The 21,790-nt window shown below is 44.0% G+C and overlaps 1 protein-coding gene across 5 annotated transcripts in view; it reads left to right on the forward strand.

Annotated features, from left to right (window-relative positions):
• LOC147666718 (protein phosphatase EYA4-like) overlaps nucleotides 1-21,790 on the forward strand; it is a 197,984-nt gene that overhangs the window by 137,436 nt on the left and 38,758 nt on the right. For all 5 annotated transcript variants that reach the window (XM_086948935.1, XM_086948934.1, XM_086948933.1 and 2 more), the window contains 3 exons: nucleotides 6,838-6,974; nucleotides 9,753-9,836; nucleotides 15,513-15,602. In XM_086948935.1, the coding sequence (XP_086805061.1) occupies nucleotides 6,838-6,974; nucleotides 9,753-9,836; nucleotides 15,513-15,602 (311 nt within the window). The remainder of the gene's footprint in view (nucleotides 1-6,837; nucleotides 6,975-9,752; nucleotides 9,837-15,512; nucleotides 15,603-21,790) is intronic.

Below are 21,790 nucleotides of genomic sequence, written 5' to 3' on the forward strand. Positions count from 1 at the left end.
AGGGCAGGGGGACACCAGGAGTCGTCCCAGGCGGAGGGGGATGATCCCAGGAGGAGGACTTCCGTCTTGTCTGAGTTCAGTTTCAGGTGGCTGTTCTTCATCCACTAAGCGACGTCTTTCATTCCTTCATGTAGGCTGGCTCTGGCGGTGGCGGGGTCGTTGGTGAGGGAGAGGATCAGCTGGGTGTCGTCGGCGTAGGAAATGAAGTTAAGGTTGTGTTGTCGTGCGATGGCTGCGAGGGGGCTCATGTAGACGTTGAAGAGGGTGGGGCTAAGCGAGGATCCTTGAGGTACGCCGCAGATGACTTCGTGTTGCTGAGGCGCTGTATAAGTGTGCAGTGGCAAACTGTGTCGAACGCTGCTGAGAGGTCCAGGAGGATGAGGGCAGCTGTTTCCCCGTTGTCGAGCAGGGATCTGATGTCGTCGGTGGCTGCGATGAGGGCGGTCTCTGTGCTGTGGTTGGCTCGGAAACGGGACTGTGAGAGGTCGAGGGATTCGTTCGTCTCGAGGAAGGCGGCGAGCTGTTTGTTGACGGTCTTCTCGATGACTTTGGCAGGAAAAGGGAGGAGCGAGATAGGGCGGAAGTTCTTGAGGTCGGTGGGGTCAGCTGTCGGTTTCTTCAGGAGGGCGCTGAGCTCGGCATGCTTCCAGCTCTCCGGGAAGGTGGCGGTGGTGAAGGAGATGTTGATGATATCCCGGAGTTGTGGTGCGATGAAGGGGTCGGCCTTGTTGAAGACGTGGTGGGAGCAGGGGTCGTTTGGGGATCCGGAGTGGATGGTGTTCATCGTGCGGTTGGTGTCTTCGGTGCTGACCGGGGTCCAGTTGCAGAGGGTGGTGGGGGAGGGGCGTTGGTTTGGTGGTTGGGTGCGTGGTCTGTGCGCTGAAGCTGTTGTGTATGTCGGCGATCTTGCGGTGGAAGAATGAGGCAAGCGAGTCGCAGAGGTCTTGCGAGGGTGTGATGTCGTTGTTTCTGGCGCTGGGGTTGGAGAGCTCTTTGATGATGCTGAAGAGTTCCTTGCTGTTGTGGGTGTTGTTGTCCAGTCGTTCTTTGAATGTGCGGATCAGCTGGTGGTGTGTGCGGGTGGCGTTCTTGAGGGCTGTCATGTTTCCTGTGGTCTGGTCGTGGCACCAGACTTTTTCGATGGTGCAGCAGTTTTTCTTGGAGGTTTTGAGTTTGTTGGTGAACCACGAGGCTTTCTTGCTGCTGGGTGGGTTCTTCAGAGGTGCGAGGTTATCAGCGCAGTTGGTGAGGCACTGTGTGAAGTTGCGGGCTGCTTCGTTGGGGTCCATTGTGTTGGCGGGAGGGTTCTGGCTGAGGGAGGTGGTGAGCTGGTCGGTGGTGATCTTGCTCCAGCTCCTGCGGGGAACCTGTTGCGAGTGGTGGTGGGTCGTGGTTCTCCTGAAGTTGAAGTGGACGCAGCTGTGATCAGTCCAATGAAGTCCGGTGGAGTGGCTGAAGGAGATGTGCTTGCTGGAGGAGAAGACGGGGTCAAGCGTGTGGCCGGCGTAGTGGGTGGGGGTGTTCACCAGTTGCTTGAGTCCGAGGTTGGCGAGGTTGTCCAGCAGGGCGGTGGTGTTGCTGTCATTGTTGTTCTCCAGGTGGAAGTTGAGGTCCCCTAGGAGGATGTAGTCTGAGGAGGTGAGGGCGTGCGGGCTGATGAAGCCTGCGATGGCTTCGCTAAATTGTGTGCGTGGTCCCGGGGGTCTGTAGATGAGAGTGCCTCTAAGGGTGGTCTTGGGGTCGGTGTGTATCTGGAATTGAAGGTGCTCTGCGGCGGTGAGGGTGTCGTCGGAGTTGGTCGTGATGCGGATGGTGTTTCTGTGGATGATGGCGATGCCTCCTCCGGTCTGGTTGACGCGGTCCCTCTGGGTGATCTTGTATCCGTCCGGGATGGCTATTGCGATGTCGGGCGCTGAGGAGGCGTTCATCCAGGTTTCCGTGAGGAAGGCGACGTCTGGTGAGGTTGTGTCGAGCAGGTTCCAGAGTTCGACGGCGTGTCTGTGGACGGTGCGGGTTTTGAGCAGGATGCACTTGAGGTGGTTGTTGCTGGAGCCTGGCCTTTCGGGTGCGGTGCAGGTCCGGAGGCAGGTGAAATTGCAGGCTTGGCAGGTGAAGGGTCCATGGGTGCGTTTGGGGGTGGCTCAGTAGCAGGAGGGGTTCTGACCGGGTTTGAGTGCGTTGAGGGTGGCGGCGTTGTAGGTCCGTCGTGTAGGCTGGCAGCGTCGGGGGCCAGGGGTCCTGGCGCTGGGCGCGGTCCAGGCGCGGACTGGCGCAGACAGGCTTGCCGTTGGTGCGCCTTCGGCGCACCCGCTGCACGTACGCGCGGTTCCCGCCATATATGGCGAAGTGGGAGGGAGGAGCAGCTGGGAGGCGGGAGTGGGGTGGCGAATGGGGACCGGGGAGAAGGAAGGGGGCGGGGCTGCAGAGGAGCGGCAGCGGTGAGCGGGGGGGACAAGGGCAGGAAAGAAGCAGTCACGGAGGGATTGGCGGGAAAAACAGACACAGGAAGTGGCGAGGGGGCAAGCCTGAGGGCGGGAGCCCAGGCAGCAGGAGGCAGCGGCGAGAAGGCAGCAGCGGTGACCAGGGCACACGGGGGCCATGCGGTGAGTGGGGTGACCGGGTTAAGGGTCACAGCTCACTGTCGCGCGGTCCCTGTCATATATGGCCAAGTGGGAGGGAGGAGCAGCTGGGAGGTGGGAGCGGGGTGGCGAATGGGGACCGGTGAGAAGGAAGCGGGCGGGGCCGCAGAGGAGCGGCGGCGGTGAGCAGGGGGGGACAAGGGCGGGAAAAAAGCAGTCACAGAGAGATCGGCGGGAAAAACAGGCACAGGAAGCGGGGAGGGGGCAAGCCTGAGGGTGGGAGCCCAGGCAGCAGGAGGCAGCGGCGAGAAGGCAGCAGCGGTGACCAGGGCACACGGGGCCGTGTGGTGAGTGGGGTGACCGGGTTAAGGGTCACAGTTCACTGCCGCGCGGTCCCCGCCATATATGGCCAAGTGGAAGAGAGGAGCAGCTGGGAGGCGGGAGCGAGGTGGCGAATGGGGACCGGGGAGAAGGAAGCGGGCGGGCCGCAGAGGGGCGGTGAGTGGGGGGGGACAAGGGCGGGGAAAAAGCAGTCACTGAGGGATCGCCGGGAAAAACAGGCACAGGAAGCGGCGAGGGGGCAAGCCTGAGGGCGGGAGCCCAGGCAGCAGGAGGCAGCGGCGAGAAGGCAGCAGCGGTGACCAGGGCACACGGGGGCTGTGCGGTGAGTGGGGTGGCCGGGTTAAGGGTCACAGCTCACTGCAGCGCGGTCCCCGCCATATATGGCCAAGTGGGAGGGAGGAGCAGCTGGGAGGCGGGAGCGGGGTGGCGAATGGGGACAAGGAAGAAAGAAGGGGGCTGGGCCGCAGAGGAGCGACAGAGGTGAGCGGGGGGGACAAGGGCGGGAAAAAAGCAGTCATTGAGGGATCGGCGGGGAAACCAGGCACAGGAAGCGGCGAGGGGGCAAGCCTGAGGGCGGGAACCCAGGCAGCAGGAGGCAGCGGCAAGAAGGAAGCAGCGGTGACCAGGGCACACGGGGGCTGTGCGGTGAGTGGGGTAACCGGGTTAAGGATAAAGTTGTCACAATGTCAGTTGCACCCTTTTGAAGTCTTCGTCCACAGACCTAATTCTTCAGCTGGCCTCTACCCGTCCCGAATTTCCTGGGCCTGACCCCCCTGCAAATCGAGGCCTTCAAGAAGGCCAAGGTGCATGTTTATGATGCGATTCTGCTTCCCTCTGATGAAACTACGGGCTCCTAGAAGCTCCAGAGCCTCAGTCGGTGGGTCCATTCCCAGTGCCATCTACCCCTTTAATCCCATGAAAGATTTGGGGACACCTAAAAATGTAGATGATGGTAGGGCGTACCTCCATCACTATGATGGGGATACCTTATCCACGGATTAACACAATGTCATTAGGCTTCACACTCTGCCTGAGACAGAGCTTCACTTGCCACCTGGGCCACCAATGGAAGAGAGGACCTCATTTGTGGTGTTGATCTGGAGAGCAGTTGAAGCACTCTAGTACTGCTACACTCCATTGAAACCAACATAAATGTTCTAAAGATTTACAGGAGATTTTATAGCCTAGGCCATCTGCTTTTGAGCCCATCCACATCAGTCTGCTGGCTCTGAAGGCCTACTTGCCACCTATCAAAGGTATGCTGATGCAGGTTCTCGCAGACAACACCGCTGCTATATGGTACTGCAATAAGCAGGGTGGAGTGAGGTTGTCTGTTAGAAGTACTTCCGTCTCTGGAAGTGGTTACCCCTGCAGGGCATTTTCCCTGATTGTAAACCACCTGGCAGGGTCCCTGAACGCCATAGAGAATGAACTAAACAGGAGGCATCTGGCAGATCCCCAGTGGCGTCTGTACTTTGAGGTGGTGCATCATCTCTTTCATCTGCATTCATGTTTATAAATCTGTTTTAGTTTTTTTCTAAATGTCCCTGTTATAAGTTCAGAAATTCAAGCTCCATTTTTCCTGAAATTCCAGCTGAAGCTGCTGCTGCTGCTCTAATACTATCTCTGTGGCCGCCTGGCTACAATTTTGGTGTAAGGGTTGTGTACAGAGAGGACATTTTGCAGAGCATTCCTTTTGGTCACCCCCAAACTTTCGGACCCTATCCTCTCCTTTTTGCTGAATTCGTTTTTGCTGGCCTTAGGACTTTACCACTGCTAACCAGTACTAAAGTGCTTTTGCTTGCTCCTTAAAACATGATAGTATTGGCTTATCTCCAACTGGCAAATTTACTTTTAAGTCCCTAATGAAGTGTCATTACAGGTGCACAGGGCCTGTAAATAAAATGCTACTGATTCTGCCACTCACTTACATAGCCCTTGTAAACATCTCTCGGGTCCACCAGTGCAGCTTGTTTGTGCAGTTTTAAACTGCCATTTCGCCCTGGCAAATTAACCTTTTTCCAGATCCAAACTTTCCTTTTTCATACATAATAAGTTACCTCTAGGGTAGGCCCTGGACATCCCAGAGGCAGGATGCATAGTATTTAAAAAGTGGACATGTACTTTAAAGTTTGGCTTTGTTAATGAAAAACTCTTGCCAGAGCCAGTCTGCCAGCTATATAGAGTGGGACTTTGCTCCAGACATCTACTCGCTCCTCCAGCAAAATTCGTTTTTGACTTCTGCAAGGCTTATATCTCCCATAGGATAACATCTCCATTTTGGTGTTTCTGAAATGGGAATTTAAAATCCTAACTTATGGTTAAGTCAGATTTTAAATAACAATTTTGAAAGTGTTTTAGGAAGTTGACCTCTTCCTGCCGTAGCCATTTAGTGCCTCTAGCCTGTACCTGGGTCATGACTGGGTGTAGCTGACAGTTGAGTTGTGTGTATTCCTCATTGACAGCCACACACAATAAGGAGTTGAGGTGGGCCTCAATGAGCCATCACTGGCAGGATGGGAGGGAAGAGCTGGGCACAGCCCTACTTACACTTTAATAGGCTGTGTCCTGCCTCCACACATGGGGCTGCCTACCCCCTATAGTTAGTCTGGAGCCAGGTAAGGGGAGGCAGGATACCTTTGCCTGGGGACTTTAAAGGGAAACCTCCAGAAGCTTCTCCCCCACTTGAAGACACAACTGTAAATAAATACTGGAACTCTGACACCAACTCTTCAGTACACTTCTGGACCAGTCTGTGGGTGCTCTGTTCGGAAGAAGGACTACCAAGTTGCTACAAGGAATGGTGGATTGCTGCTCTGAAGGAACTGCTGCCCTACTGTGCTGACCTACATCCCTCTTGTCTAGGGAAGAACTGGACCTGCAACTTCATCTTGAACCCAGGACCTTGGAGTCACTCCAAGGGCTAGACTTCTGATATCCTGATCTGAGCCCTAGGGACATAAAAGGCTCATAAACCAGCCCCTGACCTAGCTGCTGCGAGTACTTGACCCGCAGGTGGTCCTTCTCAGGTCCTGGACCCTTGGTGTGGCTCACAGGCATTGATTTCAAGCTTTTGGGCTCTTTGCGACCGCAAATGGGCCTGTTCGCACCAAGAATTCACCGCTCACACTGAAAATCAACTCTGAACGCCACCATTCTGTCTCTTTGCACTGCATCATCGACAGCTCATTGGGGACTGTCAACGCGAAGTTCCTGTCCATGTGCGGCGCTAGGCCTGCTCTTCATGCCACGCCGACGACCTCCTGCGAAGCTCTCCTTGCTCCTCGAACCCCCTTAAAATGCGAACAAGGCTCTTGGTACAAAACTTGAGAGGGTAAAAAAAACATCAGCGTGACTAATCTAGGACTGTGACCTACCTGCTTTCCATCGCAGTTGGCCTGATCTTTTAATTTGGTGTGAGATCATTTTGTGTGGTGATTTCCCTGATTTACTGTTTGGAGTTTTATACAAATACTTTACGCATTGCCTCCAAGCTAAGCCTGACTCCTCTGTGTTTGGCTATCAAGGGGTAGAGCACAGTTTAATTTGGGGTTTGCTTGTGTCTTCCCCTGACAAGGATTGCGGTTGCTGTGTGACCAGGACTCACACCCCAGTGAAGCAGTAACCCATTCGCTCACAGCGCCCAAATCAACATGGCAGCATAGTCTGTGAATTATCTTGGTTTGCATGAATGCTTCATGATCTAGTGTATTGTTTCTAGGACCCCATACTATAGATATGTCATAGGCATTCATTTTATTGGAATTGCTGTGGTGAGTACTTTATATCAGTGGGATTTCTAATGTTATATAGTCTGAGATGGAATCATGATGTACCCATTTAAGCCGCTTTCTATTAGTTGATAATTCAGATCTGAGCTCTTTGAGCCACTTTTAAAAATGCGTTAATTTTACAGGAGAGTTTGATACAGTTCAAAGTCCATCAACACCAATCAAAGATCTTGATGATAGGACGTGTAGGACGCCTGCATCAAAATCTCGAGGGAGGGGCAGAAAAAATAATCCATCACCCCCGCCGGATAGCGACTTAGAGGTAATTCTCATTTTGAATAATGATTAGGTTGTATATTGCTTTATTTACAATTACTAGAAGAATTCATAACATTGTCTGTGTGTGTCGGGTATTATAATTATGCATAAGGGAATGAAGATCCCTTATCACATTCATTTTGAATTTCTGTTAATATGTATTTTTTTTCTCATTAATTTTTAGAAAGCCCAGAATTAATTTTCACTTTAAATTGTCGTGCAAACATGCATTTCGTCTCTTCACTCTATGGATGTAAACATGTTGTGTAAGATTAGCATTGGATGTCATGCTGTACAGTATGAGTTTGAGAGATGCCCTAGCAATTGTGCTCATAGTTGTTATGTTATTTTATATTTATAAAACACATCACATGCCATTTGCCACTTCCTTAATCTATACAGCCAATAATTATATTGTGAGCATCTTTGCAGCAGAAGGTATTAAATACAAAAAGTAAAACATCAAGAGCTCTTCTGAAGCCAAAGTGGACTTTATTCGGTCTTACATAAACAGGGAGCTTGTTTCAATGTGTCCCTGAAACATAGGTACTACATTTAGTCATTAACTGAAATAGAGCTGGCCACAGGTTCTCAGTATTCCCTCTCTGTACAGAAGAAGTCATAATGGAAACAGAATTGTCCTTTCCCCTCACCCGATAGTTTCTGTTGGTAAAAGTATGTTCTTCCATCTGAAGATTCTCACTGACATTTTCCAGTTGCTGAGACTTCAGGGTCTTGTATTGCCATTCCTTGCATTGGCATGTTCCAAACTGCTTATGGCATCAGTGTGATCCTCAGGGTACCAGAGTGCCTTATCCGCTGTTTTCTGCGTCGGCATAGTCCAGACGTTCGAGTGCTTTTTCATCTTCAGCATTGGAGCCATATCTCCCATACTTCACTATCCCTCGCAGCAAGCAGAGTAGAATGCAAGACACTGTGCACAATGCATAAAACATTATATCAGTGAGTACCATAATCCTTTTGGCATCCCACTAATCAGCAATCACCCTGATTCTTCCATCTTTATGTAGAACCACTCGTATCAAAAGCCTTATTTAAAAAAGCATTCATTACATACTACCATTTTAAGACCTGACGGTACTTCACCATGTTAACTCAGGACTGAGTGTGCTCGTTTGCAACTCCTCATAGGCACTTGTGCTACCACTGCTGCATTTGCCCCCGTTTTAGACAGGTTTTCACTAAAGAGAACCATCTATATATTAATGATCCATTCATATATCTTAAGGTGTCTTTTGTTATCTGTTCTGTGGCAAACCACAGAGAGTAGGATCTACTTAATAATGAAATGCATTGAGACTGTTAATCTCAATATAACTCACTGAATTTAATAGCAGAATCCACTGCTAAAAGTGTGAAAGATGGTTGTCTGACACTTGAAATCTTGAACGTTGACCGTGCTGTAGAGTTAAGACTTAAAGACTATGGTATGAAACCCAGCGTGGTGTGTAAAATCATCGTGATGCAGACAGAAATGCACTGCAGTGAATGATAATATCTCTATCAAGTCTGCCCAGTTCCCTGGCTGATCGACCCTCAAGAAGTCTTGTCTTGATTATCCTGTATCAACTGATTCCTATTACAGATAGAATTCTAACATGAAGTAAACAATGTGCATTTGTGCCTAAGAACTCTAAATTCTGAGACCAGTCTTGTGTGATAAATGTCTGCCGGCCTCAAGTACTTCATCCCACCAGGGCAAAGCCCAGTGGAATAAAAGATCTGTCCGGCTCTGGGGGTGGGTCAATAGTCAGCAGAGTTGAATGGAGGAATCACAATTTGTGTCTATATCTTATTTGTTATGTTGTGTTTTGTAATTGAGGTTTGTAAAAGCGCAAAGCTACTCAAAGAGTGTCCCGGCGCGAGCCCAAGAGAGGAAGAGTAGGGAAAAGGCTCAGCAAGAAAGGAGAGAGAGTCAGTTAAAGAGAAAAGTTTTGAGTCCCTTGCATCGCACAAACCCAGCCAAAAGGCTCCGGAACACAGCACAGGGTCAAAGGGAAGAATATAGGGAGGAGAGGTAGTTTGTTTCTGGAAGCAGATCCATTCATGTATATTAAGTTGTTTTTGTTATGTTTTTTGTGGCAAATCAAAGAGAATAGCATCTACTTATCAATGAAATGTGTATACATGATCATTCCTCTCTCTAGACAGGCAGACAGGCAGAAAGACAGACAGACAGACGGATAGACAGACAGACAGAGAGACAGACAGATAGATAGACAGATAGACAGATAGATAGATAGATAGATAGATAGATAGATAGATAGATAGATAGATAGATAGATAGATAGATAGATAGATAGATAGATAGATAGATAGATAGATAGATAGATAGATAGATAGATAGATAGAAAGATAGATAGATAGATAGATAGATAGATAGATAGATAGATAGATAGATAGATAGATAGATAGATAGATAGATAGATAGATAGATAGATAGATAGATAGATAGATAGATAGATAGATAGATAGATAGATAGATAGCAATCCTCGCTGCTTTCTCTACTCGGGTGTTGGGCTTAAGTTATAAGAGCCTTGAAAAACAAAGAAGGTTCAATTCGACCTTACTGTTGTTGGTGTAATGGCTGGGAAGAAAGGTGCGTGCCTTCCTGTTCTCAATATAATTCATCTTCGTGCATTTTTACTCCATGCATAATATAATGTTGTAGTCAAACTGAACAATTAACATTAACATATTTGGTATTTTATGTTTGATTTAGAGTTTTGCTTTCTAACTTGCTAATTCCTTCAATTTTAGCGAGTGTTTGTGTGGGATTTAGACGAAACAATCATCATTTTCCATTCGTTGCTCACGGGATCTTATGCACAGAAGTATGGCAAGGTAGGCAAGTTGCATTTAAAATATTTTGCCTATGTGTAAATATTGGATGTTCAATAGAAGTACTTTTATTAAATGAAAATGTAATTTAGATATATGTAAATGTAAGGTATGGATAATTTGAAATAGCAACCCCCAATTATAAATATTCATCAAACTTTGGAGATGTTGAAAACTACAGCAACTATTTTTAAATGATTTCACGCATATCAGTGCAACCATTTGGTATGTGGAAATGATACATGATAGCAGCATAAGTTGTAAGTAAGACATGCCCTCCTCCATCTCGGGTGCCAACACTCATTCACTTTTAACTGATTATGTGGTACTTTTGCAACAGGTTGAGGGGTTTTGTTATTCACGTTTTTCTTTATCCATAAAAATGTTGTCAACAATCAATCCTTTGTTACTGTCTAAGCTGCCCAAACAGAGTATTTTTACTTTTCTAAAGTTCTCAGGTAACTGGAGAGTAGTGTGCGAAGCATTATGGCCCACATGCATCATCCCGGGATTTTGCGAGTTCTAAAGTGCGAAAAATAGCGATTCGCATTTTAGAATTCGCAAAACGGGATGCATGAATATTTTCGCAAATTATTTGCGATTCGGTAGAAATCGCAATTTCTACCAAATCGCAAATATTATGCGATTTTCAAAGTGCGAATTCGCAATTCACATTCATCCTATGGGCCAAAAGGCCCATAGGGATCAATGGGAATTGCGAATTCGCACTTTGAAAATCGCAAATCCTGATTGCATTTCAAGGGTGGTGAGGGGGGTTCAAATGCACTCCCCTGCACCCATGAAAAGTTGTTTTCGCATCATGTTGCACACACACATGTCCTAAGGACATGTGTGTCCGTAACATGAATGTTTAAAAAATGCATTTGCTGCGTTTTTAACACTTTTTGCAAATTTACCCAGTGGTTCAGCCACTCGGTAAATTTGACACCCTAATTGCGAATTCGCAATTTTAAAACTAATCATGCATTGCTTTTAAGAAATCGCAAATTTGCGATTTCTTGAAAGCAATCACATTTTTAGAAATCACAAAAATGTTGCGATTCCTGAAAATGTATGATGCATTCAAAAAAGATTTTGGAATCGCAAACGGCCGATTTTAAGGAATCGCACCGTTTGCGACTCCAAAAACCCTTGATGCATGTGGGCCTATATGTAATATTTGATAACAAAATGGTAAACCTACTTTTAATTTTCATGAATAAATTATCGCTTACAATTTAAAGTTCAATAACACGTACACTGTGTTGCACTATGGAACAGAATGGTAAAGCCTTTTAAGGCAGATAACAACTATGCCTCTAGGCTTGGCACAAAAAGCTCATGTGCATGTATTTTGTTCTAGTTGTCTCTTTAGTCACTTCTAATAGGTGACTACCAAAAACACCTTAATGTTTGAAAACCTAGAAATCTGAAGATCTATTGAAACATTATTAGTATTCCTAAGACCCTTTTACTCCTGGAAATGCCCCATCTTTTTTAGCTATTTGCTTTGTCAATGCCTTTTGCAGACGCTCCTCAGCATCAGCAAAAAAATAACAAGGATGAAAGGAGTTCACATGTGTTATGTGCTATAACAGCTCAGCGTGATGGTGTATATGCACGGACAGCATGACGCGGTGGGATTTTATGTTTTATCTTTTTATTTACCATTACAAGATGGCATATGCCACTTAAAGAGATAAATTTAAACGTGTGTGAGCTCATTAAGAAAATGGTGCTGCCTTAGAGAAAATGCCATTAAAAAGACCTCAGAAAAAAATGGACAATATGTTTTTTTAAACCACGATAGGAAGAGTAGAGATAAAGTTAGTACGGGAGTAGCAACAGCAAGTGTGCAAAGGTGTAACGGAGGAGCTTGAGGCAGACAGGAATTTAAAAAAACATAAAAATGCAGAGTTTGAAGAAGCAGTAAACTAGTTGGAGGTGGGGGCAGGGAAAGCAACACAGAGTAAGTGGGGACGGTTATTTGAGTGGGATAGCAACGCACAAACGAGAGATCAAGAAAACATGTGTAATCTTGTCCATTGCTGACGGGAAAAAAGTAGTTACATTAATATGATCACGTGATACTAGTCATCCAGTCAAAAAAGTGGTAAAGAAGCTCTGCTCCAGGGGAGGGACCAACACAAGAAGAGGAAGGAAATTCATAGAATAAGAAGCAAGCAAGAGAAAGAAGAAAGTTAACTAATGGTGAGCGATGGGCTGGCACAAAGTCCACTGTAAGTTTTGGTATGGTGCACGGTAGTGTTTTTCAACAAGAGATAGTATAAAAGCGGTGTGTAGATGAGACCTACATATTAAGTAGGAATTATATGTTTTAAAAGTAGGAATGAAGTGAACTGTTGTCTCATAGTAAACAGTCTATATAACTATAATATTTAATAGAAAGCAAATACATTACATTTTAATATTTTCTCTTTAACAAAAGAACATCTAGCTCAAGTAGGTATGTACCATGAGGAATCTTACTCATCCATGCACCTTTGTGTGATTTTTCTTTAAACTGAATTATAAATGTATTTGTGCTTTAAATAGTGCTTCTCCGCCTTGAATGTTTTCAGTGCACTTTACACAAAAGAGAACATCTGGTTTCCGAGACACATCAATTACAAGTAAAGAATTCTCAAAAAAGGAAGGAGGGAAAATTGTGGGAAGGGCATGTCAGTGGCAGAAGAGAGAGGCTCAAAAGGAGATATTTGGAATTGAAGAAACCAATCATCACAGAGGGAAAAGTTTTTGGGAAGGATGTAAGAAAATTACACTGTCTACTTGTAAGAAGCTGAGGAAGGGGATTCTTTTTATTATTTCTTGCAGAAAGAAACATGACTCAAACTGTAGCACCTGTTACTTCTAGCTATTAAATATCTGAACTAGTATAGTTCAAGAGATGACAAAAGTGGGCCCCCATTGCCGCCCTTAGAAGAGGCTCAATGTTCGTGAGTGCTTACTTCTTTGTTACTGGAGTTATTGGTAAGGTCATCCGGTGGCCCTGTATTTTCTTTTCAAACCTTAGTTCTACAAATCTTAGGATGCCTATATTAATATTCAGAATTGAATATTGTGCATTTAGACCTAACTATATTTTACACAACTGTTGATGAAAATGGTTAATGTCTGTTTTTAAATTGTTAGCTCATATATATTTTACTGTATTTTGCATTAATGCGAATAAAATATACCTGTCGTGAACGTAGACTGAATACGTAAGATTTTTTTTAATGGCAAATGGTTCTCTGCATTTCAGTTGTTGCAAATTACTGAAAACGTTTTAATTGTAGATAAAGAGTAAATTAAAAAAATGACGTCGTACAAGCTGATTTTATTTTATTGAATTATATGTATTGGAGAGGGTGTATTAAATGTTTAGATCAGACTGTAGTTGACTGAAACATATTTGTAAGATTTCCGAAACGTAAACATTGCCCATTACATCTTTTATTTATCCACAGTCCAGCAAATATTAGTCACTGTGCCCACATTTCGCTTTTAGAAAAACTTTTGCCCAGAATACAGTCTTGTAACAAAGACTATTGGGTTAATTTGAGAAGCATGTTCACACTTTGAGAGTGCAGCCACTTTGGACTTTATTTCGAGTTTTACGAAATGGATATTCCGTCATAATGCAATGGCTATCCTGTCCATTGGTTTATAAATGTTTTAGACTATTACACGCGTAATACAGTGGACGGGACATCCACCGCATTTGTGACAGAGTATCCCATCTACCAAACTCTAAATGAGACCCTTTGTACTGTGTGTATCTTTGAGACTACACCATCCGCCTACTCAACATGAGTGAGGCATGATACACCTGATGTAATGATATGGGTATCGTGTTTGGATAAAGGTATGAGTTTTCGCCATCATGTGCAGCTGTAGGCAGGACTTCATACAGTGGAGCAATGATATAAGATTGATTAGCAAAGATAATGTCATATATTTGTTTTGATACTTATCGTCAATAAGACCTTTAAACTTGAGGGTGGGAGAAGTCCTTCTGCATTTAAAATCCTAAACAGATGTCAGTTCTACCATGTATCGCAAACATGAGGGCTGGAAAACATTTGTGACCTTAAATGGCTGCTGATGCTACCAGTGCTTAATTTGTGTTTTAAAAATCGAGCACAGAAGTCAACGGTTATTCCTTGGAAGACTCCACCACGCCAGCATTATCAGAATTGCGAAGACCAACATTGCCTAATTTTAATTCCTCTTTAATGTGCCATCTTACAGTTCCAGTCTCTTTATCTCTCTCCTACAAGGTCATCACTGCTATCCCCATGTATAACTTTCTATCTTTATCTTCTTTCTTCCTTTTCTCTTGTTCTGGTTTAAATTCTGATCAAGAGCAATTAGCATGACCCCTGAAAATGAAAGCAGATGCTCACCACCAGCACTAATTAAGTGATTGATGATACCAGCACATATCTTAGACTGCATGATGAGATACTGTTGAAGTACCAAACAACCAAATGTTACCAGTCATACGATGAGCCATATTTATTTTATCAATGAAAGCCGGCAATCACAAAACAGTTTTCCTAATGGATCATTGCAATGTATTTCTTTTTGTATGTCCATCACTCCTCTATCATCCAGTGCGGTAAATCAACACCCAGGATTGAGACCAGAGTTAGTGCAGGTTGTTTCTGAGTGTCTAACAGCATTTGTTATTGTTGGTGCTGTTGGTTGCACAGATAATTTGTTATTGTCGTTAAGTTTCCTTTTAGAACACTGCTGACATAAAGTAATCACTCTCCAAGAAATCAAAATATTCACAAGTTCTAGTTGCTAAGTTGTGAATTTGTGAGCCCCCCCTTGAATTGGATTTGAAAAGTATTTGTTTGCATCACAAAATACATGCTCATACTACCGAAAGGGTTGTCAAACACTGTTGAATGTGTTAAGAAAAAATATCTACAGGGACCCAAGTGTTTATTTAGGAGATATTGGCACTAACAAACGCCGGGATTGCAAGCCAAAGTTAGTGGTTTTGATTCAACCTCCTGTCTCCTTTTTCTACAACCATACTTTTACTGTCTCTTTGTAGGTTTGTTTTACTCCTTGCTTTCTTTACTGGCCACTGCTTTCATACCTTTCTCTTCTTTTTTTTTCCTCTCTTTTCCATCCATAATTCTCTTGCTCCCTGATGATGATAAATCATTCTGAGTCCCTAAAAAAAATGAGTGCTGATGCCCTCCCCAACAGCCACGACACAAATTAACCCCTTCAGCGCGGCGCAAATTTTCGCGCTGTGCAGAAGGTTCTAATGAGCCTATCGGCTCATGACGGAACGGTTCCGTCATGAGCACAGCTCAACCGACGCTCATGACGGAACCGTTCCGTCATGAGCATGGAAGGGGTTAAGCACTGGTTTCCAGGACAACCTACGGGGTATTTCCGTCATAAACAAAAATATATATAATTTAAATATTTTCCATTGTCAATTATGAAAAGACTACAGTGGGACAACCCTAGGCATACAGGGTTAAATTGTAGCACTTTGTCCTGAAAACAATTTGAACTCCTTGTATACATTCTAGCAGGATATTGTTATTGAAGTCGGGATGCAGCTGTAGAATAATTGTTGAATGATTCAGCCTATTTTGTGTAAATCATTTATCGATTCATGACAAGTTTTTACAACTTATTTTTAAGGACCCACCAATGGCAGTGACTCTTGGACTTCGGATGGAAGAAATGATTTTCAACCTTGCAGATACGCACTTATTTTTTAACGATTTAGAGGTAAGCAAACTCATCTAGCCTATTACATTTTCAATAGACAGCCTGATGGGCGAAGGTGACTGGCGACAACATGTTCTTCAGATGCAAAGTGAAGTACCAGCACTTTAGCCAATTTTACTTTGATTCACAGAATATTGTTCCTCACAGTGTGTTAATCCACTTTTAGTTTGCTCAGTGACCATTTGATTCTCATAGCAGTCCAGTGAAGCGTAAATCCCCCCTACACTCACAGAATTTTTTTTCTAGCATAAAAATTAGGCCTCCCATTAAATTAAATCATAAATCGAGAAGCCTAAAGAAACTCTATTCCCTAGCTGGATAGAATAATGTTGTATGTTTTCAGGTAGCTCAGGCCAATTTCCCGCAAGTGTCCTTTGATGTCCAGTGGTTTGGGTCCTAGGGGAAGCATACAGCCAGCCTGATTCAGAGTTCGGTGTAACAACAAACCTTTTTTTTTCCGGAGGAGATGGTAAATACAGAGAAGCCATTAGCTGGATTTCCTCTGTCATAAGGCTAGTAGGGTGTAGGAAATTAAGCCGGTGGAATTTAGTATAGATTTCCTCAAGAAATTGGAGGCTTTTCAGTTACCACCAAACTCTGAATCAGGCACTGAGGGTCTGATGTACGAAGCTCTTTTGCGGTTGCAGCCACTGCAATTCGCAAACCTACAGGACCTGCAACTGCAAAGGAGCTTTTCTTAATGTGCAAAAATCATTTTACAAGTATAAAACCGCCTTTAAAGTCGTAAAGGGGCTTAGGCGATACTTTTCAAATCACAAGTAGAACGCATTATAGGTGACTCACCCTCCTATTTGAGGTTAAGAGAGGAATATATCAATTGTTTGTTACCGCAGTTGCAAACCATGTGTTACCTACCCATAATCTGGAGCAGTAACTTATTTACAATTTGGAAGGAACATGGGCTGGTTAAAAAAAAAAATCCCATTTGGGACTGACAGCCAGGGAACGTGGTCTGCTGTTCTTGCAGGCCACCATCCTAGTGTTAGCAGCCAGTCACAGGGGGTCTCAAATATCAACATGCCTAAGGATTAATTTGCTAGGTTGTCCAGTGACTAGAGGTTTTGTGATGCAACCTGTTAGTACTTATATCGTATTGCAAAATTAAAGACGGGTCTCATAAATTCAATGCACAATTTGCAATCTTTGTTCATCCTGAATTTTAAGTCCCAGAGATCACGGGGGAGTTCATTCCAGAATTTAAAAGCTAGTTAGGTAAAGGAGCGTCCACCTACCTGCAAGCAAGCAAACTGATATCTTCATCAGTTTCGCTCCAGAAGATCTCAAGGGATCAGAATCTACGTATCCTTGAAATTGCCTTTGAAGATGGAAAGGGCCCTTTTGCTTGATAGCTATGTAAGTGATGCCTTGAACTTGATTCTTTTGTTGATTAGTAGCCAGTGTAATATTTTAAAATGGGTAGAAAAGGGTTTCCTATGAGCAAGCTTGAGAATACGTTTTGCTTCAGAGTTTTTGATATTTTAGTGTCTCTTTGTTAGATTCTTGTGAAGCCCTGGGTATAACGAGTAACAGTATTCTAGTGTTACTGTTGTTGAGGCATTGATCACAGTTTTTCTTGTGGAAGTTGGAAGAACCTCCAGTGTTTTGCCGAGTGCTCTCACTAAAGTAAGTGATTTTAACTTCTATGAGGGATTTGAGAGATAAATTCTGAAAATAATACAGACATTTAAAGCTGATTTAGTAGGAGTATGGGGCAATTTAAATTCAGATGGCTGCCACAGTGCATGACACATAGAGATGGGCAGTCCAAAAATGTGGATTTGTGTTTTCTCTGCTTTCATTTTAAGGCACTTGTCCTTTATCCCCTTCCGACTGCATTCAAGCAGTTTTTGAATCTATCTAGGGTCATGGTGGTGTTCTTCGAAATGAAGACTACTAACTGGGTGTTGTGAGCATAAGAGGTTATGCAGAAGCTGAAAGGGTTTAATAAGGTCATCATCAGGGCCGTGTAGTTATTAAAAATATAGGGCGCAAAGATGATCCATGGGAAACTCTATATTTGTGCTGTGTGGGGGAAGATTTATGAGGAGGCACAAATATTTTATCAAGAACGGTTAGACAAAAAAGAGGGGAATTATTTTAGGACTGAACCATTGATGCGTATTGTAGGAAATCTGAGTTTTCTGTGTGATCTCCCTGGATGTTTTTTTACCTTGGGCTGGACCCTACTTTTTGTTTGCTTTAGAATTCTGTTCGCTTACCCCACTATCCAGTAGTAAAATGTTGTGCTCGCCTTTTTAATATGGTTGAATTGGCGTATTCCTAATTGGTATATTTAACTCACCAATGAGTCTCTAGTTTATGGAACAATGTGTATCCAGGGTCTGGTTATTAAATGCCACTGAAGGACTGCAGCACCTATTGTGCCATCCAGTAGAGTGGAAATCAGATGTGGCTTCAGGCCTACCACTCTAGCCTTACTGTAACAGTGCAAAGCGTGCACTGCATGCTGTCAAAGTAAACCTTTTTGACAGGTAAAAACGTCCTTTTAAGAATCAATAAGTCACCCATATGGTAGGCCTTATAGTCCACAAGACAGGGTGCAAGGTATTCAAAGGTAGGACATGAAAAAAATGTAAAGTTAGTCCTTACAATGACAAGCACACAAAAGATTTTTGACTGTAGGAAGCCTGGCTGTCCCATGGAGAAACATTGAGAAGCAATGTTAAATACTAATACAGTATGTCAGGAAATTGACCAGATGGAAAAAAAATGAAACCACAAATTGTAATAGTTATTAAAAATCCCATTCAATATTAAAGTAAAAATGTTAATAAAGATTAAGGAAAGGTAAGGTAACTTTTAGAAAGTTTCCTTTTCCCTGCCCCAGGTTTCTGGTGGCTAATGTGGCTCTTTCAACCAATAATTTGCCTTCAATAATTGTGAAATGCCTCACAGAATTAGGCAATAGGAAGGCCAAATTGTGCAGACGTGACACCTCTGAACTCAACCGAATATGTGGGGGCCAGTGGACATCCTCTTTGACACTACAGTGACAAATCCTGCTTGACTGGTCTGCTAAACTCACATATAACACTTGGGTTACACTTGAAAAGGGAGCAACCATGATGCTACAACAGGTCTTGTGGATCCGCTGTGTGGTTGCTGGCACTTCCAAGCACACACTTCAGAACATTCCTGGACCTGCGGAAGATCAGAAGAGGTCTGGACCTGCTGTTTAGGACCCAAGAAGAGCCCTGAAGGACTGGACCTGTGCCCTCTTGTACCCAGGAAAAGAAGTGAACTCTAGTAGTTATAAGGTTGGCCTCCTGTTCAGGCTGTAGGAATACACCAAGCTACAAGAGGCGTTTTTCTGGAAGTACCCAGCTTAACAATGGTAACTTGACCTGGACTGAACCCTCGTGTTTGCCTCTGCCTGACACTCTGTGAGTCTCTAATTGCCTCCCCTTAAGTCCTGCGGGCTATAGAAACTTTAGAAACATACTTCTGTCATGTATTTGGACTTTAAGGACTAAGTCAGAAGATCTGGACATACCTGGTTGGTGTATCTGACCTGCACTCCATCATGGTCAGCCTCAAATTGTGTCTATGTCCCTGTCTACAGAGTCTAGTGACTGTCACTGGGGAATTGTACTTTTTGGTACCATTTCTACTCAAAACTTTGAAAATTCATTTCTCTGGTTTACCTTTTTGAATGTTTTGTCATTTTGGTCTCATTTTCTTTATTACATTTTACTCTATTTTGGGGCCCACCGGGGAGGCAGCACCGACCACAGACTCGTTTTATGGTGTGTCAAAGGCCGCTTTATTGGAAGCAGGTGCTCCTTACACGTACAAAAAACCCTTGGCCTGTGCCGTACAAAACTAAACCTCACTAAATATATAATTTTCCTAACAACCCCCCACCCCCTCCCCTAAGACGGTTCCCCCCGAAGAACAAACATGAATTCAATTTGCAAACTTCAACTTGCCTCTCTACCTAGCTAAATAACTTGTTGTACTTAACCCCCCCCCCCGATAACCAACCCAGACTTCCTAAAAATCCCCCAGAACTTAGAAAGAACCACCCCAAACGACTCAACAACACACCAGCACCTGTTCCAGCGACAAAAACAAACACAGGGAAGGAGGGAAAATGAATTGCACCCCACCGAAAATCTCCCGCCCGGCTGCTGTGTCACTGCCACCGAAATGGTGGCTTGTGACCTAAAATGACCGGTTTGAAATCTGACCAGCCCAAAAGACACCCAACCACAGCCCAATACCAGCCCAAAACTACTACAAGCCCACAAACCAGCCCTCTTACTGGCGCTGGCCAATCCCCCCCTCCTCCCCTGCCCCCCCCCTCCCCCGCCGTTCGACCCCCCCTCCCCCCCCCCCCAGCCCTATTCTCCTTCAATACACGATTTTTATTGTTTTGCATTTTAACTTTATTACTGTTTGATTGTGCATAAATACTTTACACATTGCTCTAAGGTAAGCCTGTCTCCTCTGTACCATAGCTATTAGGGGACTAAAGTCAGGATAATTGAGTGACTTTAAGAGTTCACCCTGACAAGGTTTATGATTTGTTCCTTTATGTGGTTAGCCACCCACCCTCAAATAATAATCAGATTTCTTGCACCTATGTTAAAAAGTCAGGCAATCATAATTGGGTGAGAAATCATTATGAAAACTGCAGATAAGTCCCAGATCGTCAATTCAGCAGAGTCACCTTTATCTAGGATATTACTCGTGTGTTCTGAGACTGCTAAAAGAGCATGCTGGGTATTTTGTTGTGGTGTAAAGCCAGATTGAGTTATATTCAACAAGTAGTTTGTTTTCCTAGTAATCATACATTTGTGCATTAATAGCTTTTCTAGTATGTTTTGAAACTATGGGAAGCAAAGCGATTGATCTACAGTTGGCTAGCACAGAAAGATCCACTGTTTTTTTTTTTTGTTTTTGTTTTTTTTTAGTAAGGGAACTCCCCTGAGCTGGTTTCCAAATAACAGTTACAATGGTAGTGGAAAGAAAGCATTGAACAATTTGCATGAATACTGGTCCAATTAGATCTAGGTCGGTGACACAATGTAAGTGGCACATGAATCTGAAGTAGAACTTGTAGTCGGGTCTCGCGCCAAAAATAGCATACAAGTTAAACAGATCTACAGATAGAAGTAGGAGACCGTGACTCAAGGGAGGGAATGGTATTCATGGAAGGTTGTTTGTGGTGGTAGTTCCTATTCAAAGAGATTTTGACACAAAAGAAAGTAGAAATAACCCTCACAAAGAGCTTTAGGGAAGAGGATTTTCTGGGCTTCAGCTAGAGGCAGTAGAAAGGTTTAACGATGGAGAACATTTTTCTTGGGTCATTATTAGCAGAATTGATTTTGCTCGCGGAGTATGTGGCAGCCGATTCCCAAAGGAGGCATTGCTGTGTGGCAGTCTTCAGAAGTTCTGAGATCCAGGGGACAGTAAGTGACAGTTGATATGTGCCTACAAAGAGTTATTGGTAATGGGCTCAGATCTTCAGCAAGCTTGGAATTGGTGATTTTATACCAGTCCATCAAGAGTGTATCTCTTGGGCCTTTGGGAAAATGGACCTTACTTAAAATAAGCTGGAATGGAACCACAGAATGGCCCGAGCAGAGTAGTGGTAAAGGGGAGGAAACAGAGAGATTGGGTATGTTAGAGAAAATAAGGCCCAGAGCATGACCAGGTGGAGTTGCTAGTAGTTGGGAGAGGTTAGGAGACCTAAAGGTATCTGTTAACATCTGCAGCACTGTTCTCCTGAATAGTAAAATCACCTAGGCTGAGGAAAATAGTGTTATGTAAGACAAAAGGAGCCAGAGTGTCTGCACTAGTATTGATAAGGTACCAGGTTGAGGTTATTGATTACTAAACTGGTAAAGTTGGATCAGGAAATGATAGCCAAACCACCACCCGAGTAAAGAGGGTGGTCCTGATGATTAAGAGTGTAAGCAATGGGGATAATGCATACAACATCTTGAGTAGATGTTTCTTTAAGCTAGGTTTCCATAAGAAACAAAGCATCTAGGTTATATGAAGCAAAATATGTACGGCTCAAAATCTACAGAAAAAACTATTTAATATTGTGCATAGCCTCTCTAAAACGTGTATAATTAATCAGCCTCTGATGCACTCACAAGAAAATTGTATTGAAATAAATGTATTTTATATTTAAA

This window comes from Lissotriton vulgaris, unplaced genomic scaffold (assembly GCF_964263255.1).
Source record: "Lissotriton vulgaris unplaced genomic scaffold, aLisVul1.2 SCAFFOLD_1801, whole genome shotgun sequence".
Lineage (NCBI taxonomy): Eukaryota > Metazoa > Chordata > Amphibia > Caudata > Salamandridae > Lissotriton > Lissotriton vulgaris.